The sequence below is a fragment of the Perissodus microlepis genome, chromosome 1 (genome assembly GCF_051167445.1).
Source record: "Perissodus microlepis isolate ML-2025 ecotype Zambia chromosome 1, ASM5116744v1, whole genome shotgun sequence".
NCBI classification, from domain to species: Eukaryota; Metazoa; Chordata; class Actinopteri; order Cichliformes; family Cichlidae; genus Perissodus; species Perissodus microlepis.
This window is the reverse complement of record NC_140461.1, coordinates 17,157,262-17,185,104: the sequence shown is the minus strand read 5'-3', so window position 1 is coordinate 17,185,104 and position 27,843 is coordinate 17,157,262. Positions and strand designations below refer to the sequence as shown.

The following is a 27,843-nucleotide window of genomic DNA, read 5'->3' as shown; positions in this document are numbered from 1 at the left end:
TCCATTCATTTATGTGTCACTGCATGTATTATACTGTTACATAATGAAATGGGCTTCATATCAATCCTTAGTTCAAAAGGGTATAAGACCTTAAAGGGTGTTAAACCATCTTATCTTAGACACAGAAAATACTGCCACGCATGAACAGGGATTGCTGCAGTTCTGCCAAATAATTAAACTGAGGTTGTTTTATTTCAAGAAAATAAAAACTAAATTATGTGAGATGCCACAAGCCAGAGTCCAACCTTTGTAAAGATCAAAGTGCATAGAACTGCAAACTTGCAGTTAAGTTTATATTATAATAATTAAGTAGTTTTATTTTCTCTGCAACGGCACGACAGAAATATTTAAAACACATCTGTCCAAAGTAATGGACTAAGCTGGAAGGCATTGCATATGGCACACCCTGTAACATCAAAATCTGCTGTTAAGTGGAAACTTCACTCTTTTGCCCATTTGGTCAAATTTTGTACTGTGATCTTTAGCAAGATTTTAAAAAAATAAAAAGATGAACTAAACCACTGGGTCCAGAGTGCCACTGTGAATTTATCTTTCCTTTGACTTAATGTATACATGTGGACAAGTGACACAGCAGCCACAGAGACATGTGATCCACAGCACGTGCACAAATGCAAAAATACACACACAAATATAGTGGACCCTTGCTGGCAGCCGCTCATCACCCGGAGAGGCCAACCTAATTTGGAGGACAGGCTCCTCTTTGCCTGCTGGGGAGGCAGCAGGGATTATGAGCCTTTATACACACTAATCTAGTTTAGCCACGCTGGGAGAGGGAATCTGTGTATCTCTCTCTGTGTGTGTGTGTGTGTGTGTGTGTGTGTGTGTGTGTGTGTGTGTGTGTGTGTGTGTGTGTGTGTGTGTGTGTGTGTGTGCGCGCGCGCGCGCGTTTGGGGGTGGGGGGCTGGTGGTGCAATAGAGACAGTAAAACAGGAATATACATCACTGGAGTGCAGAAGCACGTATGCATGTGCAGTATGTGAATTCTTCGATATTAGTGCGTGTATGGGTGTGTGTGTGTGTGTGTGTGTGTGTGTGTGTGTGTGTGTGTGGCAACCTTGTCTGTGTGAGCAGAGATAGAGAAGCTCTCAAACTGGTTAGAGATGTGGCTTAGCCTTTTGTCCTTTGACAGCTGCTGGCAGAAACTACATAGGAACAAAAGCGCACACATACAAACAGAGCTAAGAGTGATGCGCAAGCAAGAACACACATCTTGGCATAATCAAAGCTACAAGCCTGTTATGTCAGGCTCGATGTTAGTGTGTGCAATAGCAAGAGATCTGGGACAAAAGCGTCCTGTCTCTGTTAAAATCAAGACTGGGAGGTTGGAGGTTAAACAGGCTGAAGGCAACCATCTGCAAACCCAGGTGTGGGTGAACTGGACAGACAGCTGGCTTAAACACACATACACACACACTCAAGTGGAGCACAATGCTGACAGGACAATTTCAAAACCTGCCTGGCATGTGTTAGCTCACTGTTTAAAATGTGTGCATCTTAACAGAGTCACGTGTTGTTGGCTTCCTGGCTGAGTCAAGTTGGTCAGAGAGGCCAGTACATTATGTTGCCTCTGTGTGTGTTGTCAATGAAACATGGGCATGAAAGCGAATTGGTTTGAAGCACCGATGCAGTCCAAATTGCAAAACACGGGAGACAGATCTCACGGCCAAACCAGAGCTCAGGCCACACTGGGAATCACAGAGGAAGACTTTAAGGGAGAGAAAGAGAGAGAGAGAGGAAGGAAACCAAAGAGCTAGGCTAGAGTGATAGAGGATTAGGAGAGAGAGAAAAGAGAGTTAGGACCACAGACTGTACAAGCTTACAGTGTGTATGAGCACTGGTTTGAGTAATTACAGACTTGCCTGGTGTGTGGAGCCGAGAGTCTACCACAACACAGCCCGAGTGATGACACCATACACCACACACACATATGCAAACACACACACACACACACACACACACACACACACACACACACACACACACACACACAGTAATTACCATACAAAGCATTTAAACAGCTGCTCCATATCCCCACTCTTCAGAAACCACACATACATTCATGCACAGTTTCCAAGCCACCCTAGAACTATTGCACTATTGCACAAGGAAGCTTATTTACACACACATGCATGCACACACACACGTACACAAATGGATATGCAAATGTAAACAGACAAACACACACACAAGCCCGGGCAATTACTTTTAGCCTGCTTTGACTAGAGAACAAATGCTTAGGTCTACACCCTGGCTGCATACCTACTGGTGTCTCCATATTTTCATTAATTGGAGATCTCCATCTCTGCATTTGCCTAGCAATAAAACGCTCCTGAATGGAGCAATCACACCATCTGGTGGCTTTCAACATTATTACACATCCACAAAAAAGCTGTCAAAAACTACTTTCTTGAAAGACAAACATTAATGATATGGAGCTGTAGCTAAAGATAGGAGAATTCCACTGAGGACAAACTAAAAATGACTCATAAAACGCACACCTTGTCCTTAAGACAAGATGTCTCCAGAAGCAGGAAGCCAAAACAGGTTATCTGGCCTGACCTCGGTCTCTTTGAACAGATCAAGCAACAATAGCAGACGCCGTTGGTCTTGATTTCTGGAATTGGCAACAATGTCCCGATTTACTCTTTAACTGGAATGTCTGTCTGCTGTGTGGCACTTCCTGACAGGAAGTACATACAGTACAGAGATAGGGAAAGAGACACAGATGGAGAGACGCGGGGGGGTGGGGGGGTGGGGGGATGTTAAAGTCCAATACAGGATAAAATACCATCATTAAAATAGCATTTTGATCTCTGGCTCCTTCAAATGTCAAAGCATCCTGGATAAGACACTGAACCTGAATTGGGAGGCGAGGACCTTGGACAGCAGCTCTGCCATCATTAGTGAGTTCAAAAGAACCTGCATTGTGAAAAGGCTCTATTTAAATGCACACCATTTACAATGTAGGGTTCTTAATCTTACATTTATTCTATTTTTATTCCAAAATATAGCTTTTACTGTACAAATAAAATAGCTACCTCTATTGCTTGCAGAGAGTTTGCTTCTATTATAGACACATACAATATGTGTTTACATTAAATTTGGTGTCATGGTCTTGCTTTTATTAGTACAATAGCCATGCACAGAAACAGGGACACTGTGTTAAGTGGAGACAGACTGACGAGTCATGATGGGCTCTTCCTCCTCTTTTCTTACTTGTATTTTTTTTTTTTGCCATTTTTCTCCTTCTTGTGTTCTTAACCTTTTTATAACCTTTACCTCTACCCAAATCCCCCCAGTCTCACCCCTAATCATCTCCCTTCTCTCATTCTCACACACGTATCTCCCTGTGTGAGTTATTACACTTCTTTTCCTTGTATCTGCCTCATCTACCATTTGCTATAGAAAGATATTTCCTCCTGGATGACAAACAGAACCGATATACAACATACAAGGGGATTAGTGTAGAGCAGTACATGATGTGAAGACCCTCAAAAGTCACCTCTGAACTTGTTAAGGTAAAAGATTTGTGGCAGAGAGGGAGTGAATGAGGAGGGAAAGGAGAAGGTCAGGGTTAAACAGAGAGACAGAGAAAGAGCGAGGGGAGGGGGAGGATAAAGGAAAAGAGCAGATCAAGGCATGAGAGCTTTGTGCTCCCTCTCTTGGCAAGACTCGGTGGTTGTGTTGCTCTGTGTGTAAGCGTTGTCTGTGTACAGCGAGTGTGCGGGCGCATACACACACATGCCTCTGCTCCTGGCAGACTCAGACTAGGCATTAAAATTATTGGTGCCGCCAGCGTGCTGCGGCCCCCGCTGAAAAGGAGGGAGGTGAGCAGGGAGGGCAGGAGGGAGGGAGGGCTGGAGTCACCAAGTGCTAATCAGACCCATGTGTGTGTGGCCAGTGCTGCTCTGAACAGCTGTTCCCATGCTGAGGACCTGGCCACCACGCACACAGAAACACACAGAAACACACACGCGCACATTTCCTATAAAGCCATACAGGTATAATTCATTTATAGTTAGTACATATACCACCAAGGCAAGTGTGAATGTTTATATCAAATATATAACAGATTTTTGAAAATAATGATGGTTAAAGAATAGTGAGGAGGGACTGAGGCATAATGCACTTGTGTCTTTTATTCAAATTACTATTGTTCTAAACTGAACTTTTAACCTAACCACATCCCTTTTTTGTCTGCTTTTTACAAGTTTTGGATTTTCTGAGAGAATACAGATACTACGTGCCAGGGGGAAAAAAGCAAAATAGAATATGAAAAGACAGTGAAAAGGCTATGGAAGTGGCATGTCCCCCCTCCCCTCCTCCACCTGGGGGACAACAGGAAGAGTCAAAGAGTAGAGAGAGGAAGTGCTGTTATTTATTCTATCAATGGAGAGAGGAAGAGACCCCCACTTAACAACCCTACAGCTGGCAGACACCAATGCAAAACACACACTCTCACACACAATCTACAATAAAGAGGACCGTGATCCATCTTACTTTGCGTGTTTAGATTAGCCCTTGCAGCTTTAATAATTGGATCTTTAGTCTGCAACAGAGCTCTGTGAAGCAGATAAGCATGCTGCAGAAAGAGGATATCTTTGTGAGTGTAATGAGGCAGAGCTATCACGTGCCCTGCAAAATTAGTGTATTTGTGGTGGGCAGGGAATGTCAGGAATCACCCAAGAAGGATGCAGGGTCCATACGGTCAACTCTCACTGCATACATTTGGCTTTCTCCTTTTCTCTCACTCTCATAAGTACTCAGGGCTATAGCTATAGATGGTGTGTGTATTTGTGGTGCGTGCACAGAGCAAAAGATGCAGCTGAGATAATGATAAAAGAATCCAGAGCCGGTGAAGTTCATTAACATCCAAAGGAAGAAAAATAAAGCCTTTACCCAAAGTCACAGACTGTCTGTGTGTGAGAGAGGTGAAAGAGTTAGTGGTCAATATGTGCCACTTTCTTACCTTGTAGTTTTTAGAAGTCGGGCTCACATCTGTGTGTTTCTGTCTGCCAATCCCAAGCAAGACAGAACTCCTCATTTCACAACAGTCTCTAGAAACTATGTTTGTAACACAAAACACGATGGTAGCCAATCAGGGAACAGCACTCAGCTGATGACAGAGATTTCACAGGACATGAGTAATCTGAGTATTTAGACCAGCCAAGTATTTGTGTGCGTGCTAGAATGCAGGTGTGTAAACTAAGTGCAGATTCCCAGCGGTGACAATTCTGTTCTGCAAAGTGAGTTACAGTGGCACCAATAAAGACAGACAATAAGATGTGAATCAGCAGACAGAGCGTGTATAAGTTTGCAAATGACTCATCGATAGCTTTGGTGTTACTTTGAAAGACAGAGGGGCAGTGTAAAAGTGGAGACAGGGACGTAATTGTTGTGGAGCCTGAGCAAAACCACACAAATATGCTGTATTATGCACAAAAGCAAAGCTTTCGCACACAAATGCCAGACAGATGAAAAAGGGAGCAAGATGTCCAGTGTAGCCAGATGATGGAGAGAGAGAGAGAGAGAGAGAGCGAGAGAGCGAGTGGTGTTATGAGTGAGATGAGTAAATCCAGACTCCATCATCAAACAGATGTTAAATCACAGATGTGATTCTGTCACTGTAAACACACATTTTTTGCTCAAGGAAACTGATATCGCTCATGTTCATCTGTTTAAATGCTCTGCAATCTTATACAGTTCCTCAGCTGGTGCTCCCCACAAAAGAAAATTCAACATGAGCTGAGATTCACCTCGGAGGAGAGAGGAGAAATAAGTGGTGGTGGTGGTTGGGGTCCTGTGTTTAAAGGGTAAGGGTTAATGCTGTCGTAAAGACACACAAGATGAAAAGTACAGGCACTATACCAACCAAGAGACACGTTTGACAGAGTTAAATAAGTGAAAGTAAATTTATATTAGAGTGAGTGTAGAGTGAACTAACAGGAGTGTGAGGGGAAAAATCACTGACTGTGACACTGATGTGTCAAGTGCACCTCTTCACTTCCATCTGCAGCAGCTTAGAGTTACTTACAGGTGCAGTAATGATGCATTACTGGTTTCATTTACAGGGCAGTGAGTAACACTCCACACACACCTTTACTGTAACGATCAGCAACTCAGTCCTCACAATGAACACGTCCCCCGCCCCCCAAAAAAGACTTCAAGTTTTCTACACAGGTGGGGGAGGACAGTGAAAAATAAATCGTTTTGCACAGTGTTGAAACGTCAAGTGACCGACCAGCTGGGATCTGGTTCCTGTACAGTAAAAGTTTCAGTGTCTTTGTAGCTCCCGACACCTTCTGTCCTGTAAGGAACGATGGATACAATAAAAAAAAAAACCCTCACTCAAAACAGCCCGCAGCATCTGGACCCGGCACCATCCCCGCTTTAAAATAAGCAGCAAAGAGCTATTTAAACAGGGCCATGTTACAGCCCCTCATAAAACAAATACACACAGGAATAATTGTATCAACACAGCAACCTGGCAGGGTAAGAAAAAAAAGTTTCTCTGTGGGGGGTACTAGGACGCTATCCTGAAGAGTAGTTAGGTGGTGCTGAGGGGTGGTGTGTGGAAACGGGTGGGATGGAAGAGGAAAAAAGGGGGGGGGGGGGGGGGGGGAGGAAAAAAAACAGGTCCCACAGAGCTACCGTGCAGGCGCCAGCAAAGACAGCGAGGGTGGAAAGGAGGGGTGGAGAGAGGAAAGGAGGGGGAGAAAGACCCTGGTGAAACTCTCAACAGATGCGTGAAGCCCTTGTCAGCATTCCTGCTAGGTAACGCAAGGTCAGGAGCAAGCAGGAAGACAATATGAGGACTATTTGGGCTCCCTGAGCGCCAGATGTGTTTTAATAAGACGGCTGCCCTCCTAGCTAATAAGGTCAGCCTCTGGCTCCAGCCAGACGAGCAAACAAGTAGACTCTTGGCAGGAATTCAGCTCCAGCTTGGCACAGCCTCCCTCCCTGCTTCCTGCCTCGCTCTCTCACTCATTCACTCACTCTCTCTCACAAGCTCTGAGAGATGGATGGAAGCCGACTCTCTCTCTCTCTCTCTCTCTTTCTCTCCTTCTGTGCGGGTCTGCATGACTCATTCCGTTTCATACACCCGCCTTTTATTAGATACTTCCTTTTTTTCTCCGAGGGAAGAGGGAGAACTACTGCCTAAAAACTGGAGCCTTTGAGAACATCTGTGCTTGAATCATGCACTGAACACACGCACACCCACACACATAAGGCCGCATAAACACACACACTCTAACAAGTATAAACACACGATTTATACCAGTTCACCTACTGAGTCGTTCACACTGACTACCTTTTACAACCAAAAATGAAAAAAAAAAAGAAGCAATTCACCTAATGCTGATACATAAGTAATGAGAAGCTAAAATTAGTTATAAAAATAAACAGTGGACCAATAAATCTGACTCCTCCAGAGGGGAAAATAAAGACGCGGCACCGGCGCCAGAAAAGATTGGCTTGCTCTGCACTGAAAGGGAGACAGAGGAGGTGAAGAATGAGGAGGTGGAGGAGGAAGATTTAGAGTTTAGAATGAAAATGAAGGAGGGAAAAAAACAAAGATATAAAGATCCAGAGCCAGAATGAGGAGTCCTGGCAGCTTGGGTGGAGGTGTAAGCAAGCTGCTGCCACTTCATGGAGCGCAAAAAGAAGCTCATTCTCAAAGTGAAGGGCAAAATATTCAACAAGTAAAGCAGTAGGAGAAAAAGCAACGGAGGGAACAAAGTGGAAACTTTCAAAAGTAACAACACAAACAAAGTGTTGAGTAATTTAACTTTGATTAAACACAAACTGAGAAATCTGAATGTAAGAAATGATTGCACATTCACTGCTCTATATGACAGCCTCCTAGCTCTCTATTATGCACTAAGGTCAAGTTGACATCATCTTGGCCTCACACAAAAATCACCCCATCAAAGGCAGACCCTCTCGTAATGGTGCCTGCAGTTTTTAAATATTTACCTCAAGGCTGAGCCACACACAGGGAAAAATCTGCTCCTGCATACACATTGTACCCCCACTCTCACCTATATGTCCTAGTGACACACACCAGGTGGACACACGATAAGCTAGCAGATTAATGGAAATCGTGCAAAAAATGTTAACACATTTTTTTACTGACAGAGTGATTGACTCTAAAAAAGCTGATTGTTTCAGTGTATTGCCATGCTGAGAGACACTTTTAATTCAAGACAGACTCTACAATAATACATACAGAGAAAAACCCAACAATCATATGCCCCCTATGAGCAAGCACTTTGGCGACCAGTGTTGGTCAAGTTACTTGAAAAAAGTAATCAGTAACTAATTACTGATTACTTCCCCAAAAAAGTATTCCCGTTACTTTACTGATTACTTATTTTCAAAAGTAATTAATTACTTAGTTACTTAGTTACTTTTTAAAAACACGATTTACAACCTGAATAGGTAATAAAGCGATAGATCTTTCAGCCCAGTTCTACTTTTTCTGCATAATCCATCATACAAAATGTAATCAAATGGAAAAGTCTCCTTTTTTAAAACTTGTTTTATCAGTTTTAATCTTTTAACTTTATGCATCAAGCAAAAATTAAATTATATGCACCATTCTCTGACTTGAAGAAATTTGTTTAACATTTAAACCTATTTTCTGCACATTCCTGCACATAAAATAAAATATTTTTTGTGTTTACACTCAGTCTTTCAAATAGATGCAAGTAAAGCAGAAAATAAATAAAGTCAAAGACTAGCATTCCTGTTGCTCTATTTTCACCTGTAAAGCAGGCGGAGGTTTACCCTGGTGCAGGTGTGCCGCAGCGGTCAGTGGAAGAATCCGCGAGTTTCTCTGTGAATTTCCCATTACGTCGTTGCGCACTCGGAGCTTGTTTAGGGTTTTTTTCGCTGTAAAAAGAAGTTTTCGTCCCACGCACAACGGACGCTAATGTTTTTGTCACTTTTTATGGAATCAAACTCAAAGGTCAGTACTTCCACGCTTTAAACGCTGCACGCTCATACTCCCGCACTCGATATATGATCCATTGTTGATCTGCACACAGCTGTTGTCACGAACGTCGCACTCGCTTACGTCATTGTCATGAGACATTCTCGCAAAAAAATCACGGTTTTAGTAACGCGGTAACGCAGCGTTCCTACGGGAAAGTAACGGTAATCTAATTACTGTTTTTGCAATAGTAATCCCTTACTTTACTCGTTACTTGAAAAAAGTAATCAGATTACACTGCCCATCTCTGTTGGCGACAGTGGGAAGGAAAAAAACTCCCTTTTAACAGGAAGAAACCTCCAGCAGAACCAGCGCATGGAGGAGTGGCCATCTGCCATGACTGCTTGGGGTAAGAGAAGGAAGACAGGATAAGACTTTGATACGAGGAGTTTCACATTTAACCTATTCTTCGACATGAGCAACGACAAAGATACACTTGGTAATCTTCACAAAGAAATTATTGTAATTATAATTTGGTTGTGTCAAACGGCGCTGTAACAAATTAAGCGAAACATGTGAATTCACATTTTATGGCTCGTCTATTCTATTACCAATAAGTGAGGCTGCTGTACCTTCATAAAACAGGAAGCACCTCATAATGTAGTGAATAAATATGCAACATATGCCAATTTACAATCTTCTGCAGTTAAACAGAACCTGTATTGTTTTCACAAGGAAAAGATTAGCTTCATATCACGAGTCCTCCGCTGTGGTCATGTGTCCTGTTTGTCCATTTGTCTGTGTTTATTGGACATGAGGGTGAGGAGAAGACGACCATCCATCACTGGGTTAGAAAAGGTTTCTGTTCCAGGGGTTAGACCTTCCTGTGTTAAAGCCCGCAGACAGGGAACATTTGGCTAGGTGTAATTCGATATGACCTCGTCACAGTGAGTTTGAGGTTACAAGGTCAGCAGGCCTTATCATTCAGCAGCAGGCCCTGTTTCTGCTACACACAGATCCCCGCAAGTCACTGACTCCGACCCACACACATCTACAAACACATATGTCTGTGTTCCCACGGTTGCAGCAGGTCTAATGGTTGATGTATAGCAGCTTGTAAAGCGGGATTGTCAGTCGGCTTTAACAGCCTATCACAGAGATCCAACAGGACCACAGCCATGCATGTAGGCCCAGACCACTGACCGGCTCAGCAACACTCCATAAAAGCAGCTCTGAGTCCAGGCACACTTACTCAGCCAAGTACAGGAAAACAACAGAGACAAAAAAATAGCTTTGATCTGTACTGACAGATACTCAAGATGTTCTACCATTCAAAATGCTCCCGTGGTCGCGAACGTAAACTGGAAAGCTCATACTCTTTTTCATACACAATTGCAACCTTATCCAGCCCTACCCACACCTATGATAGTATTTTTAAAACTGTACCTTTATCCCTGCGTTTTCATTTTTTTTCCACAAACAGTTAAAGGTCATTGAAAACGTAGCTTTGGGAAAAGCTTTCCAACTACAAATGTTTGCAGTGTAAACATATAGACAGGGGAAGGTTTTATCTGTTATTTACTGCTTCTCATTGGCCAACTTGACTTTGGATTAAAGTTACATCTCTGCCTGTTTGTTTGATTCTTGCTCTTAACAGCATGCTTCAATTTTGTTTTGTGCTTGTGTGGAGGAAACAAATTTTGGAGAACAAAGAAGGGACAAAGGAAAAAAAATATGCTTGTGCACGTTTGAACTAGACCTCATACACAACTCTGGACGACTCTGACACCTGTGGAGCCGTGCATCGTGGGAGCTCATTCAAGGCCTGCACTGAGTCCAACACTGAGGACACATGTTTCACATTGAGCTAAAGTCAAGCAGCATCTGATCACTGTTCAGCCAGCGTCAGTCTGTCTGAGGCTCTGGTCTGCAGAAATTGCTGTGCTTATTGCTCTCATCAGGCAGACCAACAGGTGGACAACAACTGGCTCACAGAGAAGCCCACCTGGTCTGGATCCAACAGAGTATGTTATATACACAAAATAGCGAGGACATGAATAATAAAATAAACTATCTTTAAAAGATGCAGAATCCACTTGAAAAACACTAGAGTTTTGCTTACATCACACCACATTCATATATTTCATTTACGTGTCTGGAGGGGATCTATGGGTAATTCACTGTTCCTGTTTGTGCACCAAACCCCCAATGCCTGCCTCCTATAGTGCATTGGATAAAAGCAATTCAATGAAGGTGCTTTATACTGTAAGGTAAAGATCCTACAATAATAAATCAATTAAAAAGAAAGAAATGCAAAAAGGATTTAGTGTCAGCATGTGCCAAGTTGTTAAATGCTGGCCTACATCAAACTGGCCTAATGAAATTTTAGAATAAAGACATAATAAATAAACTCTCCTTCAGTATATATCCAAGTTACAATGCTGATTTAAAAATATATGCCACACGAAGGCAATAAAAGGACACAAGCACAATTAAGGAATGAGTCTGATAAGAGGCACCTCTGTGTCAAGTGAGTATAATCTTGACAGATAAATATTCATTAGCAGGTTGCTAATCTACCTGACCTGTGACCTGCTGTGACCTCGCTCTCCTCTGAGGGTATCAAGGAGCACAGCTGTGGGAAGATACGGTGCATACAAACACTTTGATCTTTATTACTCGTCTCCTCCTTTTGTCCTTCCTGCTCGTTATGACCTGTTTATATTTGAGTGGGTTTTAAAATCAAATGCCTGCAGTAGCACACAAAAATGTTATGTGTTGGCTGTAGTAGCACTTGAGGGCACCAATATGTCATTTTAAGTTATAGATAACATCAGTGAGTCGGTTTGTGTGTTATAACAATTTGGTATGCTAATCAACTGGAAAGCACTTTGGTGAAAAATGACTTGAAAACGAGCCCCCACTGTAGCGAGAACTACCACACAAGTGGTTTTAACTCCTTTGGCAGGTGTTTATATGGGTCTCTCTGTGGAGGGATATTGTCAACATGCAGGATACAGTTGCAAAGTTTTACCAAAGATGCATGTGCTCTGAGAACTCATTGCTGGTACAGCTGGTGTCCCCTTGCAAGTCTGTATTTTAAGCATCATTTCATTTTAAAATAATGATCTAAAAGCATATTAAATTGATTCCCCTGTTCACAGCTGCATGTTTATTTGTTGTAATCTGAAGAGACATAGATTAAAGAGTCACAAATGCGCTGAAAGACATGTTTTATAACCATTAAAGCCAGAAACATCAAATAACTGCCAGAAAATTCTAAGTGTGTTTGTTGATCACTCTGACAATTCTTTATAAATAATGAATTAAATATATTCAATATATTTGCTTAAAGTGTATTGTGCAGATTATCTAGGGGGGGAGGGGGGCTCACACTGATGATGTAGAAATCTCAAAAACTCAAATAGGACACATTAGATATTAAGGGTTTAATAGCTGGGTGGTGTTATCATTATTATTATTATTTATTATTATTTTTTTTACATATTGTTCAGGTAAAATAAAACAGTTGCAAATATTTCTCTGCTCTTTTACAGAGTAAGACTAGCAGCTCTCCTGGCATTTGGACATATTAATTATCGCCTTTTCTTAGCAGAGGACTTTGTAATTCTCTATAATTTGTACCAATTATGAAACCCATAATACAAGACAACACACAACTGTTCTGCATGTAGAATAACACCACCAGGAATGCAAACATATGATTGTTATCCTTAACAAACTCTGCAGGCTTACACGGCACAGATAGCATTCAGCTGTGTCTCTGACCTGAAGGCACAACAGGCAGCGAGAATGACTTATGTTTAGAGGAAATAAAGTTCTGAGCCAAATCTCAACAACCCCGACAGCTTCACACAATTAGTCATACATACATATACACATTACTCATACTTATGCACTCACAAGGCTCACCCTCTCTCCACAGTTTGTGTGTATGCATGACTTCAATAGCCACCTTCTTCATACTCTCGCTGAACTGGAGAAGGTTACGGGTTACAGACCATATGAGAATGCAACAAAGAGAACAGAAACACTTCAGTTCAACAGATGTGTATATATAATCAAAGAAACCAATTAATTATATGGTCCACAAAAGCAAAGTAAAAAGATATTATCATCCTAAAAAGGAAAATAAATGGATAGAATAAAAATATGTATTTTTCTGTGAAAATGTAAAAAAAAAAAAAATTATTATTTTTAAGACAGAAAAAGGTATAGAATAATGCTGATGAAAAAAATAAACACTTAGCAGATGTCACAAATCTACAGAAATCCTGACAGTGTGACAAACTTTGTAATGGTCTAGAGCAGCGGTCCCCAACCCCCGGGCCATGGACCTGTTCCGGTCCGTGAGTTGTTTGGTACCGGGCGCGAGAGTTGAGGCTCAGGTGTGAAATTTATGGTTTTCAGGGTTTTTATCGTTATTTTTTATCATTTTTTTCGTTAACTCTGTTTCCCTGGGTATTTCCAAGTGTGTTATGAATAAATCATATTATTTTGGTACTGGTACTGGTTTTATTTTGTTGTATTTATCCGTGACACCTTAAAGGCCGGTCCGTGAAAATATTGTCGGACATAAAATGGTTGGGGACAGCTGGTCTAGAGTTAATCTTTAAGATCCACAAATAAGTAAATGTAGAGATATAATAGATATTATATACTTGTGATTTTTATGCCCTACTAAAAAACCAAGACACTATATATATAGTATGTACAAACATAAGCAAAACAACATACTGACTACATTTTTTTTTTTTAGAAATGTAGTCAACATTTCTTACTGGATGAAAACTAATGTCTCCTGCCTGATTTAACTATAATGTCCTTAGACCTTTGTCACTAAACTGTGTCTAAAAGAGAAGTATGATTGACAGAGGAAAGTAAAGAACCAGAGACAGATAAAGTAGAAAAAGTGATGCTGATGTGTGGACAGTGAGGTCATCAGTTATCACCTTGGTGACCTGAAGTGATGCGAGAGAACTTGTCATCACCTTTGCAAGCAGACACGAAGTGCTTGAACGAGAGAGACAGAAGAAAAGCCCATGTGTGGAAATCTTAAAATGAAAAAAAAAAAATCCAACTGGACCTCATAAATCATCTACACATGGTATAGTGTGTAGCTCTGCATATGCGCCTCTGTTGGTGTTTATGCTCCAGAGATCCATCTCTCTTCTACATGCAAAGTTTCAGTCATATGGTTGTGTTCAGAAGATCACCACCAGAATGGACACCTCTTCAGTCTTGAATGCCCCCTCCTGAGGTGTGAGCTCATGTCTGCACCAGGGATGTTGCCAAAAGAGCACAGAAGCACACACAACATAGAGCGTGTGTGTGTGTGTATAAATGTGCATATGTATGTAAGCATGTGTGTAAAACAGATGGGAGGAAAGAGAGAAATTAGAGAGGGGTAAAAGAAGAGTAGCGACAGAAAGTCTGCAAGAGCATGTGTGTTTCTGTGTGTGTGTGTGTTGGACTGAGGGGGCTGTGAGGGGTAAGAGGCGGCGGGAGGGGGAGGGGGGGTAGAAAAGGGAGAGGGGGAGTGGTGTGGTTAGGCATCCAGAGTCAGTGAACATTTTTCTGGCAAGCTTTCTCTATGCTCCTGGCTGCTTGCCCGGCTCTGAAGCAAACTTAAACAAACTCCTGTTGCAGCCATCTGCTGGGCCCGCGGGATAAATCACAGCACTGCTCCGCTCTGTACTGCTCAGCCGCACCACTATCAGGTTACTGTGTTAGCGGCCTCACACACACACACACACACACACACGCACACACACACGCGCGCACACAGGCACACACTCTCTGACTGTTAGGCATGCAGGAACACATTACAGTTCTCCCTCTCATACACACATACACACACGGAGACACACAGAGTAACGCGTCAGCCTGGAGCCAGGGCCTGCCATGGGGCTCACACCACCAGGAGAAGCCAGCAACATGTGGCCCTGCTAATACCACAGGGAGAGATGAAGAGGAGGACGGAGGTGGGGAGAGAAACAAAGAGTGTCGGGGGGGGGGAGTAGATGAATGAGGTGAAGGGGATGAGGGAGAGAAGGAGAAAGATGGACAGAGGACACAGCTGGAAGAACAAGAATAAGGAAAAAGAAAGGGGGAAAAAAGACAACCTTTGACACCCAAGTCAAGCCAAGTGCAATTTTATAGCCCCCTGTAGAAGAGGGGAACATGAATACATCTAGTACCCCTCTGCCTCTGTGAGCTTTCATAACAAGTTAAGCCTTTTATAATGGCGGCTATCTGAGGATGATGGTTTCCACATCATACTCGTAACAACGCTTATGGTAAAGGTTTCTCTAACGTTATACTTGCCATCTTTTCCAATAGTTTGTGTTATGGCTCCTCTTAAGAAATATTCTGACTCAATAGCATTGTCAATAAATCCTGACATGAGACTGTAATGATGGAGCTCCACATGAAGAGGTTTTCAGATCATTTGACAGCTCAAATCTTCTTTGGTGGCTTACCACTCTGGCTCCTTCGCTGTGGCCTTGAAAGTAAGCTCTGCACATCAACCATGACTAGCACATCGCTCCACATCGCACACAACTCTTGACCATGTGGGATATGCCACTGACCGAGCTGGCAGGTTGCATGTTAGGATAATACTAGCCTCGCAGCCTTGGATTAGGTTAGATATGCTTTCAGTAAGTCATAGACATGACCAGCAGTGGTAAACTGCCACGTGAAACCTATATTAATAACATGTCAACAGTGCAAATGGCATGCGGGCAAAAAGTAACAAATAAATAATGACAGGCCTTCTGGAAGTGTCTGTGGTATCTATCTGTCAGACAGATGCAGAAACTGTATCAGTTTATTTCTGACTCATAGCCTGGTCACGTCAGTGTGGGGAAAATTCACCCATGGAAACTATTCACAAAGTCTTCTGACTATGCCTGTGTGTTTGCGTGTGCATGTGTGTTTCTGTGACTGTCCACTTAACGGTATGTTAAGTAAAGGTAGGTGGAAGTTTATATCACCTTTCCTTGTTTGCATGATGCTCTGGATAACTAAAGGTAACTCAACCTCAACCCAAACTAAAGGTCAAATGTAGCCACTGTCCTAAGTAAGTTTTTTTAAACAGGCGCTACCTAAAATTGCAGCAGTACCACAATTGTGCGATCACTTCAACATTACTACTTTGATGTACAGTGTAGAGATCAGATAATACTAAATGTGGCAAGGCTAGTCTGTATAGTCTGGATTCTTCCAGACACGCAAAAGTCTCTGGCTTCATGGGAGGCTCAGTCCAAAGCTCCCTCTCTGTCTCCTTCTTCCCAGCTGTCCTGAAGCTGGCAGGACAAACTGAGTATGTGTGAGACCAGGTGGCTGAGCGGCATGTGTGGGGGTGCTGGTGAAGGAGGTCACGGCCAGCACTTGGGGATGCTTGCAGGAGGAGGGAGTAATCTAAGAAGGGAATGTCATCCTCAGCCAAAATACGCTCCCAGAAGATCACCAGTAATGTTAATCTTTATCTCTTCATTGGTCGGCTGACAGAAAGAGGTGAAGCGATCTGGCAATTGGTTGGTCAGAGCCGGGAGTCAGAGCCCCTGTTTGCTGAGCGGAGGGGAAGAGGGTGTGTAGTATATTTAGTCCACTCTTTAGTCTCCAGCTGACATCTTCAGTTGTCCTGACAGCAGGGTAAAGTTGAATCTTCTCTTTCTCTCTTCACCCCATTAAAAATATCAGCAGGGCAGCAGGGCAAGAGCAAAGTGGGAAATGAAGGGGAAGAGCCAAAGAATGAAAAATCACATTTAGGCGGATCTTCACCAAAACTTGGGAGGTCTAAAAGACCAAGACTAATGACTAGCACTTAATAGCAATGAATAATATCCAGTCAACTGAGAGTGCAAGTTACATGTTGAATGTCTGGCAAGGAAATAAGTCTGCTATTAGCTACTGTGCTGTCACACACACACACACACACACACACGCGCACACAGTCCAGTTGCATCCAGGTGCAAAACCACACACACACACAGAGTGCACACTTGCACAGCTGTGGCACAATCCAGCTGCCTTTGCCAACACGAGCACGAACACCTGCCATTGCTCCCAACCACCTGGTAGACACACGTGTGCGCAAAGACACGCATTCACACATGCTTGCAGCTGTTCAGTATGTAAATGATCAGAAACATTACTCTTTGTGTATATGTAAGTGTTAGTCTGTGATTGTGGGTGAATGTATGCCATGGTTAGAGTGCAGCTGGTAGAGAGGGTTGAGCTATAGTTGCATTGCACTGTCCTCTATAATTACCACAGTCAAACCAGGTTTACTACTGTATCGTGCCCATATCTAAGTCTGGCACAGGGTGACTGCCTTTATAGCCTAACCACTCTTAAACATTCCAACGCCATGCAAGCAACACAGAAGAATTTACAAAAAAGGCCCATGTGAAGTGGAGGAGCAATATATGACAAACAGATTTACCGTATTTACACATTTGAACAAGCCTTAAAATGTCATACAAAAAAGAAACAAACAGCTTTATTAGGTTGAAAAAAAAAAAGAAATACAGGTGCCAAAATTCGACAAAAAAATGGTTTAAATGGGTTAAACAGAAACAATCCCAATTATTTAATCACGTGTTCTCACACAACTTTTATACAAAGGTAACAGTCGCATCACTTGAGGCAATTTATTCCTCTGGAGTTTTAAAAGATTTATGGAACGCTTTGTACTTCCAATGATTTATAAACAGATTCTGGTGAGTGAAATCAGCAGCTTTCCCCCTTAAGCTGATCTAAAACATATTTAAGGCTTTAACAGAGACATCTTTAGGGGAGCACGTTTTGTCGATTGACATTTGTATATAACAAATGAGAAAAACATTAACACTAATACAACTTTAAATACATCTGTGCATGGAATTTAATGATCATGTCGTACACTCCACAGACTCAATAGGGCAAAGTGATCAAGATACGCTGAACAATGAAGCAGAAGCAAAATTCCCACATACCTGATCATAGCTGAGAAAAGCACACAAGCTTATGTTGACACTGTACATCCACTTTGGTGACTTAATTTCCAACATCCTATTGTCTAGTCCACTTTATTCCTGCATTAGTTTTGATAATTACAACTGATAATTCATTTTTAAACCAATCCCATTTGGTACACAGATGGGGCTGCCAGCTTATACTTTCATGTATATGATCAACAGGAATGACAAAGTAGCTCCACATCCTCTAATCTTTACTGTTGATCTTGCTAAAGGTTCCCAGTTGCATTGTAACTCACACAATCTTAACTGATTACCAGTATTTTGAGCCTCTGCAGCAGCACTGCTTTCTTTCCATCTCTTTGCGTTTCCTAAACTCAAATCAAACTGCATAAAAACAACTTTACTCATGTGAAAAACCTTCCTCTCTGAGAGCAATGTCAACATGAAACAGTGAAAAAAATAATTTACATTCAATTTTCTCAATAACTATAATCGAAGTCTAAATGACTATAATCAGGGCTTGTTAAAGTAAGCACAACATTAGGCTAACAAGTGACAGAATATATTTAAAGGTGCATAAAAAATAGAAAGGCTATCCGAAATGGATTGCTCACAAAATTGGTCTACAACTCATCTAGACTGCGATTTGGATGAAGCTCAGACAACATTTATATATAGTAGTCCATGCAGAAATCCTTGCAATTCCAAAAGGTCCAAAAACATTTGCTCTTAGAGGTGTATAGGTTTGTGATTTTGAGGATGAGACATAAAAGGTAAGACATGAAACACTGGAATACCTCAATCTCATCTACTCCATGTATGATCTGATCTGTCCAGTCAGATATGGGCAAGAATGCAGCACTGGGTAAAGGCTAGCGGGAAGAGACTGAGTAAAGCTTTGAAAGCTAAATCAAAATCCACCTCCAGCAGCTTTGAAATTAAGCCTCTCAAATCCCAGAGGATCCCAGGTGAAACGCAAGGCTGTCCGTCAAACTGCACTGCTAGCAGAGGACAGAACCACAGCTGCAGAAACTTTACACAATCCACGCAACATGACTGGTTTTGAACAAACACATGCACACTCAAAGACACTTTGTTCCACACAGGCAAGGACTGTGTAAAACACTCTGCGGTTGGCGTGCTGTAATATTTCCTTTCATGAAGACATTTTAAGAATCCGTTTTTTCCGATTTTCTTCTGGCTGCAATTTAAATCCAATTAACCCGCTCACCTTCTCTCAACCTCCAATTCTTCTTTTTTCAAATACTTCCAATAATTCATCCACAGTTAACATCAAATCTAAATTTAATGTTGGAGTCACTTCTTTCATTAAGCTATAAATCTTCCCTGGTGAAACTGTCAAGATGCTGATGTGTTTTTACCGTGACAGTGAGAATGTAATATTCATCTTTTTTAAGCCAATACTTCCTGTAAACACACAGTAAACTACAGAAGCACCTTAAATAACACACTACTGCGTACACACAAAGCAATTGAGTGATTTGAGATGTCGAAATCTGTCTCTGCCCTCGGAGCGGATCACCAATAACAATCCACCCGAAACAGCCTCCAGCATACCGCCACTCAAATATAAACGTCATGCGGATACCCTGACAAACAGATCGATCGTGCAGATTTTATCAGTGTGTCTAGCTAGCTATTATTTTATTTGCTGTGATGATCCTTTATGTCATTGTACAAACACTAGACACACCAATAGTTGCAGGGAGAAAGTGGGTTTAGCTAAAAGCCTCACATTTTGAGAGCTACACCATCTGTGGGAGGACACCCTGTTCTTCTTCTTCTTCTTGAAGATGAAGATGGTACTTTATGACTTCATGGCTGCATGTTTGCAGTTGTTGCCAAGCAGAGTGATCAAATGTGCAGTTATTGTGCGATTTGGAAAGGAAAACTACTGTCACCGTCCACTTGATTCATTTTGTAGATTCACACTACATTTAATTTGAGTAATTAAATACATGTAAGATAAACAAACAGAAAGGTGCAATTGAATGCATTATTTGGACATCAATATGACTATAAGGAAGAGAGCTGCACTTTACTGATCCATCAAACAACTACTTAAACTACTTAAAAACACACACATTTGTATGTATAGCCACTGATTCACAACAGCAGTTATCTCACAAACCGTCAGGTAAACGATTACTCGTCCTTTAACCTGCCTTCTATGTCTTGAAGTGCAAAATTCTGCTCTCTATGGAAACAGAGAGCATACAGGTACATTTAAAATTGTGCTGTTTGGCTTCAATCACAAAAACTTATGTATGTAGAAAAAGAGCAGCATTTTTAATAAAAAACAAAATGCACCTTGTTGATTTTTAGCATGCATTAGTAAATATACTGTCTTGCTGTTGTGCGGTCTTATAAAGTGTTTTGCTTCTGTTTTTCAGTCTAGTCTATGCAGTGCACATAATAAGAGCACACTGCAACACAGCACACTTTAACAGCACTACAAACTAACTCATTCAAAATTGACCAGAGCTGAAAAAACACTCATCTGAAACAGTTTCATCAGAAAATAAACATTATGGCTTTCTTCTTTTTCCCCTAATAAACAGTGTAAAAAAACTAGTTGTGGAGTAACACTGGGGAAAACGCAGTTTGAAAAATCTGTTTGCGATAGAGGGTTATATACTTTCAATCAGTTTAAGATTTATATTTTGAAAAAGAAAAAGTGTTTGTCCAGGCATTTCCCAAACCACTGAATAAAACTGTAAACCGTTTGCGAAATGCAACTCAGCGGACATCTGTCTCACTGAGTGCGAGTGGAAGATCTGCTGACCAGCTGCCCCTCCCCAGTCGCAGGCTGGAAGTCTATACTTATGCACCTGTCAAAGGTTAACATGTTGGACCTGTCAAAGGTCGTGTCCAACATACTAATTAAACACACAGTAGCACAACACAGAGCATGATAGCGACCCATTACTTGTGTTTGTCAGTATATCTGCATATAACATTCTGGCTCTTATTTCATGTGTTAATCTGTATCTCGCAAAACAAGCAAATATATATTTCAACAATCTGACACTTCATATTGCAGTTATAAGTATGTGTAAGAATAGAATAGAATAGAGTTTATATTTATACAGCCCCTTTTACCAAACACACTGCACTAAGGGAAACCAGATGGGCACTCCCTCCTGACAGCCGAAATCCCTGCGATGACAGATCCTCTCAAGCATACAGCATGACACTAGAGGACAAAGCACCTGTTCCCCCTGCGGCTCTCTTGCACAGCCCCTTGCCCACAGAAACACTGGCACTTTCTCAGCCATGAGGTCATTGCCTCACACAGGCCAAAACCGGCTGTGCCACCTGCAAACATCCCAATCCAGAATGATCACCCAAACCTCTGCTCATGCTGCCACTGTTCTCATGTAACCAACCTTATGATCCACTAGCCTTAATGGAGAGAAAACCCTGCCCCATAATTACACTATATCACACTATATATATCTGGAGTATCCCCTCTCATGTGACTGTTATGAGCTCATCTAGCTCACATGTGAATGCTTAGACACAGAATAAAGATTTAACTTTGGATTTAGCAAAAGGCAGTATGGACTCTGCAGCACAACTTTATCACTCACAATTCAAGTGCCTACCAATATGACCCAAGTCCATCTTTTTTCCCCTCAATTAAACAACTAAGCTGTTAATAACACATTTCTATAGACACACGTCTGAACTCCAGATGTTTAACTAACCATGGCGGGATTTTCCAAGCATCATCTGGGTTACTAATGACACATCTTTCTTTACAGCATATGACTCAAAATTTTGTTATGCATTTGCATGTTAGTTCAGGATAATGAAGTGCATTAGATTGTTGATTGTTGATTGTTTTCTTTTTTTTGTGACACCGATGCTAACTGTCACCTAGCACTTCTTTACAGAGAAGAGGGAGATATTAGATAGACAGCTCCACAGATGTTCTTCACATGTCCTGTGTGGTCAGTGTGTCAGTGCTTGTTTGCAAGACAGATCTGTTCATAGAGCCAGCTGGCTGTCTCCTCAGATCTTCATTAACACATCACTATCTTTGATTGACCCACACTGGTCCCCTATACAACCACACGGTCAGAAAATTTGCTGTTGATCATCTGGTAAAATTAAATTTTGCTATCATTTTGTGGACTACTTATGCCAAGAGTTTATTGCATCGAAATTACTTCTTATGATACAAGGTTATTTGTCATAAAACCAGCAGATTAATGCACAGTAGCTTTACACAGAAAACGCTGCCAGATCACCCTAATATGGGAAGAATCTGGGTAAAAATGTCACAACGCATGAATGAATGCAGGTCTGGGAAAGTACCAGCTTGGTTTATACAGAGCGCTTTGAGTGCTTAGGTAGAATAGACGCACGCTATATAAGAACCAGTCCATTTACCATTTACTTTGCTACCTACTTTAGCGAAGATCATTGCCAATATCTGTGTATACATTTACTGTAAATATGAATAGGTAGAGCAATTAAACAAATCAATTTAAGAAGAGAAAGACGTTAATGCACAATTTCTTTACCTCACTCTATTTATTTATTTTTTAGTATCAAAATTGATTAATAAAAGTAAAACTGAACTTTAATTGTACAAATTCCTGTTGGTGACAGACTGGTAATCCAATTCTAAAGCTGGTGAAGGAAATTAAGTATATACATAAAGTACCACAAACCTGATTAGAAGCGCTGGCTTCTTTTTTCTTCATAAATCTCTTGAGAATTTTTATTATTATTGCCCTAATCTTTACATTAAATTCCTTCAAAATGCTCCTGAGTGAATGAGCTCAAATCAAAATAAACTATTCAGGTGAGACCCACTTAGTCATGTTTTAACCAAAAAAAAAAAAAAAAAAAAAAGCAAATACAGGACTGCTTTTGTCACCATAGCTTTCCTCTGTTCTTTATAGAAGTAAAATATCTGAGTGCTTTCAGTCTCCACTTACTGAGACATTCACACAAACAACTGTTGTTCCCAATGCAGAGTACATCATTGCACTAAACTTCAAGGACTTTCAGTGATATTAATTTATTTAACATAATTATTTCCCTGCAGTTCTTTATCACCCCTTTTAATTTGACTCAGAGGTTGCATTAGGACAAACACAGTTTGCACTGACAGCTCAAATCCCAGCATACTCAAGTCGATCCAAATCCCAGCATCCTGGGTTTTGGAATGAACAGAGCAGAATTTAAAACAGTAGGAAAAAAAGAATATGACTGTGCCATCTCTCAAACAGCTTTTTTCTCCTTCTTACCTTATGTCTAGACTGTGGCGGCGTTGATTCTTGTTCTTTCCTCTCCCCATCTGAGGCTCCGGGCTCCAGCCTAGCCCTGTCCTGCTGCAAGCTCTGTCCCACCTGCACCATTGCCTTACATTCCTTACATGAGCCAATCACCAACCTCCTGCCATCATCCACAAGGAGCATGCGTGTGCTGCGAGGTGCATATAAGAACACAGGTAGTCTGGCCACAGTAACAGCGCACAGCCTACCTTGCCTGCGCTGCTCCTGCCTGCAGAAGAAGCACACAAAAACCTCACAGCTGTACTGGCGTGCCCAGGGTGAACTGGGTGGTTGGGGGTTGGCACTGGATGAGCTAGAGGTAGAAGGGGTGGGCTGACCTAGACCTTTGCTCTCGTGCTGGGCCCACTGAGCATGCAGGTCATGGTAGCAAAGCTTACAGGCTGACACCAGACCTGTGGCATCAACTGGCTTGGCATGGGGTGCAGGAGGATGGACGGTGAGAAATGGAAAGAAAGGCTCCCTCTCACCACAGCGACCAGGCGGGTTAACATGTAGCTGGTACTCTCCTCCTGCACACAGCTCAGCTCCACACAGGTAGCACACTGACATGGAGGTGCTGGGATGTGAAGCCACCCCCGTTTGAGGGTGGGCTGATCCAGAGAGATCGATAGACATGGCAGCATGGTACCTGACAAGGAATGAGCTGACAGAGGTGATGAGGTCTTCACTGAGGCTAAGTCGATACGCACTCCAGATCTCCTCCAGGATAAAATGGCACTGTGGACAGCAGTGCACACGGCCGTTCCTCACTCCCTGTGCATTAGGGGGGCAAGGCAACATATTAATGAAAGGAAAGTACATCACACCACGGGATTTGCCAACCCCTGCCTGTGCATATGCTACTCTCATGTCTCCTCCACACTCCTGTCCACAAAGGAAGCAGGCCTCGTGGGAAGCCTTAGGTTCAGGTATGCATTCCATGGACCCTGAGGATTTTCCCTCCTGCTGATGAGACTGGGAAGAATGAAGTCCAGTTGTGGTCTGGTTGAGGGGGACTACATACAAACGCTGAAGGACAGGCACATCAGCCAGCTGAAAGCTCTGCCACTGCTGCAAGAGAGAGGTGTGACAGCTGCCACAGACAAAGGTTATACCTGCTGGACTAATAGGTATTGCATTATGGGGTGGGGAGTGAAGCCACAAGAAGGGAAAGAAGGGCTCACCCTGTGCCCTCTCTTGTTTCTGAACACTGACTTTAAAACGTCCATCATGTCTGAGCCCAGCGCCACAGATGTAGCACACACACTCTTCTGGACTGGAGTTTGCAGTGTGGTGTGTCTGATCTGCAACAGGTCTACGTTGTGTTGTGCGGTCTGTTTTGCGGTCATACGATTCCCTGTCGTCATCGCTTGTAATGTTAATCTCATCTTCAGAGTTGTCAGAGTTATTCTCCCTGGGAGGAGCCGTGTTACGTTTAGAGATGACAGCAGCGGTGCCAGCAGAAGACGCAGAAGTGCTGGAGTTCTCCTCGCCTTTTCCCTGGTACAGCAGCGATGGATGCTTGGAAGGAGCACAGCTGCTGTCGGCTACACGCTGGATCTGATGCGACTCCACATGTCTGACATTCTCCTCCTCCAGCCACCGCCTGTTGCGCATAATGACCCCGTTGTCTTGCACAGGTGTGTCAGAGAGCGAGCTGTCATAGCATCGCCGGGGGAATCTCTCCTGGGACTTTGCCAAAGATTCTGGTGATTGACAGATATTGTTCATAATTTTAGCACTGCGCCTCGCCGTCAGAGCACTCTCCGCTTTTGGCGATCCCTGCGCCCTATAAACACCCACCGGGTAACGCACTGCCCGCTGTGTATCTGGGCTGTTTTTAATACCGATGCCATTGTTCTTCCTGCTGCTGTCTCTGGGCGATTTTCCAGATGCTCTCACAAACTTGTCTTTGCCCACACCGACTCTGTAGGCAAAATCCATCTCCTGATCTGAAATGTTCTCGTTTTCTGAAAAAGAAGAGAAATCAGACTCTGCGCCCCCGTCGTAGTTTTGGCTACTGACACTGATCCTCCTCTCCAAATCATAGGAGATGTTCCACTCCTGTGGGACCCGACGAGAGTCGCACTGGTACGGACGTTTCAGCCAGTACATGCGCTTCTCAATGGGTGTCCTGCTCCGCTCGAAAGAGTTCCACTGCTCCGTTAGAAAGCAGTGACATACAGCGCACACCAGTACATGACCATCTGGGCTCACTTCACACGCACCCGGGGCTGGCTCCTGATTTTGGAGAAACGGGAAAAAGGGGATCCTCTCTTTTTGATATGCCACTTGTAACCTTAATTCCTTCCCCGGTGTAACTCCGCTTCCACATATAAAACAGTGAACAAGTCCCCCCAATCCATTCCGATCAGTCCTGGAAATGTTACCGGGCAATGTGCTGTCTTCACCGGGCATAGCTGCAGCCATGAGTCGGTGTTTCCGAGATAAGGGTGCCAATTCCTGGTCACGGGGGGAGTTCATTGTTTCACAACATGTAAGGCTAAGCTACATGGCATAACGTCAACAACACACTCATATTCGTGATGCACACTTGTGCCCAAGTCAGAGAAACCATGCAGTCAATTTCTGTTCAAGTTACTCACTGAGTGATAAGATAGATGATAGTCCATTGAAACGACAGCGTGCGGCAACCGCAGAAAACCGTTAACTGTTATTTTTCAAGCAAAACATCCATAAAACATCCCAGTAGTCCTTGTTATCTGAAGACTGTAGTCCACATTATTGCACTCGGCATCCGTGGGTATGACAGAAGAACAACTTGGAATCACTGTCCGCCTCTCCTGCAAACTTTCCTGCCTGCGCCATGTAACTTTGGCTGCTAACTCGCTCACACTGTACACAGCGCCATCCTCAATTCATGGGACCCGCTTCGACACCCCAAAGGAAACCTCCACCCCCTGTCAGCCCCAGTAATAATTTTACAGAGAGCACACATTCCTTCAGTAGCTGCCGATGCATCAAAGTACTGACCATGCACAGGATGTCCACAGTTTACAGGGGGCGTGCATCAGCCCGACGATCAGGCTCCTTCGTGGATCACCTGTGAGCAAAACCTCAAAAATCCATTAGGGAAACGGTGTAGGATAAACTTTCCATGAACACTTTTTTCCATGCACAAAGGTGATTTCTTTTTTTTTCAAAAGCAGACTTTTGTTAATTTAATTACGCATAGATATTTATGGATTTAAAAATAAATAAATAAAAAAATTATTTTAATGTATTCGAATTAATAGATTAAGATAATGTAAAACTGATAAAACTGATTTTCCAGAAACGTGCTCTATATCAACAAATTAGTGGATATTAATTCCCAGTAAGTTTTTAGTGTTATTTAGAATTTAGACTACATTATTTGGTGATTTTTAATGTTTGTTTACTGGGTGGAATGAAAAGTAGGAGAGTTATACAGTTATTCTTTTATGACAAGTATGCAAGCACTTTTTCTTTCATATCAAAATAATTCTGAACTCCTAGACTACAATTATTATTAATAATAATAATAATAATAATAATAACAATAACAATAATAATAATAATAATAATAATAACAATAATAATAATAACAATAATAATAGTAGTAGTAGAAGCAGCAGTACTAATGACACTTTATTAATATAGCACCTTTACAAAAAGAGTTTAAAGAATGCTTTGACAGAATATTCAAAGGGTAGATTCACACAGAAAGCAGATATAAAAGTCAACACACACACAGAAAGATCAGTCCCCTAAAAGAGGTGATAAAGAGGGCTGTGAACCAGAATTGACCTCCCTCTAACATACGCCCACTCTTCCCTTTGCTGACCTTTAGCATTTTACACAACAAGACTGGGCAGCAGGACAAGTCCAGCAATAAGAGCACAACAGTAAGCAAAAACAATTATGACTGTCTGTCCCATTGTGTGCTGCCCCTGGGCTCATCTGCTGTTCAGTGATCCACTGATGTCAGAGAGTCAGAGGCTACCACTTTCTACTTCTGCACTTCTCCATTATCTGCTCCACTATCATGTCATTATCGCTACTGTGCCACCTGAAGAAAACTGTATCCTCCTCAGTCTTTTAAGAAATCTCAGAAAAATGTGATTGATCATGCACACAGAGATGAGCACAGTTTAAGAATGAAGTAAACCAAAGAAGGTGCTCTGATTTATTGCTGTTTTGCATTTAAATTGCATACTCTAGTTGCTCTTTTCTGGCTTAAAGTTATTCCTAACACATACTCAAACACTAGTAGCTTGTAGTCAATATAGATTTACAATACTGCCTTGTACCGTCAGGCTTTGGTACTGCATCATCTGGGAAATCCCCCTGCCCAGCCAGTTAGAGGCTCATGCAAGCAAATCATAGATGAGCAGAAGAAAAACACAGTGGGGTTATAAGAGGAGCAAAGGAATGCAGATTGCAAGTGATTTGAATGAAATCCTCTTGTTGAGTAGTGCAGGGCCTCCAGGAGGTTTGTCAGAAGAAGGTGATGACAGAAGTGGGGGGAGGGCACAGACACTACGTTTTGTGCATGTGAGTGTGCGCACTGAGGGAGGGGACACCTGCCAATGTGCTTTAAAAT

At 42.2% G+C, this 27,843-nt stretch overlaps 1 protein-coding gene across 1 annotated transcript in view; it reads right to left on the bottom strand.

The window, feature by feature from the left end:
- gse1b (Gse1 coiled-coil protein b) overlaps positions 1-26,199 on the bottom strand; it is a 164,944-nt gene extending 138,745 nt beyond the window's left edge. Inside the window, exon 1 of the mRNA XM_084932396.1 lies at positions 23,232-26,199. Coding sequence (XP_084788522.1) covers positions 23,232-25,742 — 2,511 coding nt within the window. The 5' untranslated portion in view covers positions 25,743-26,199. The remainder of the gene's footprint in view (positions 1-23,231) is intronic.
- Between the last annotated feature and the right edge of the window lie 1,644 nt (positions 26,200-27,843).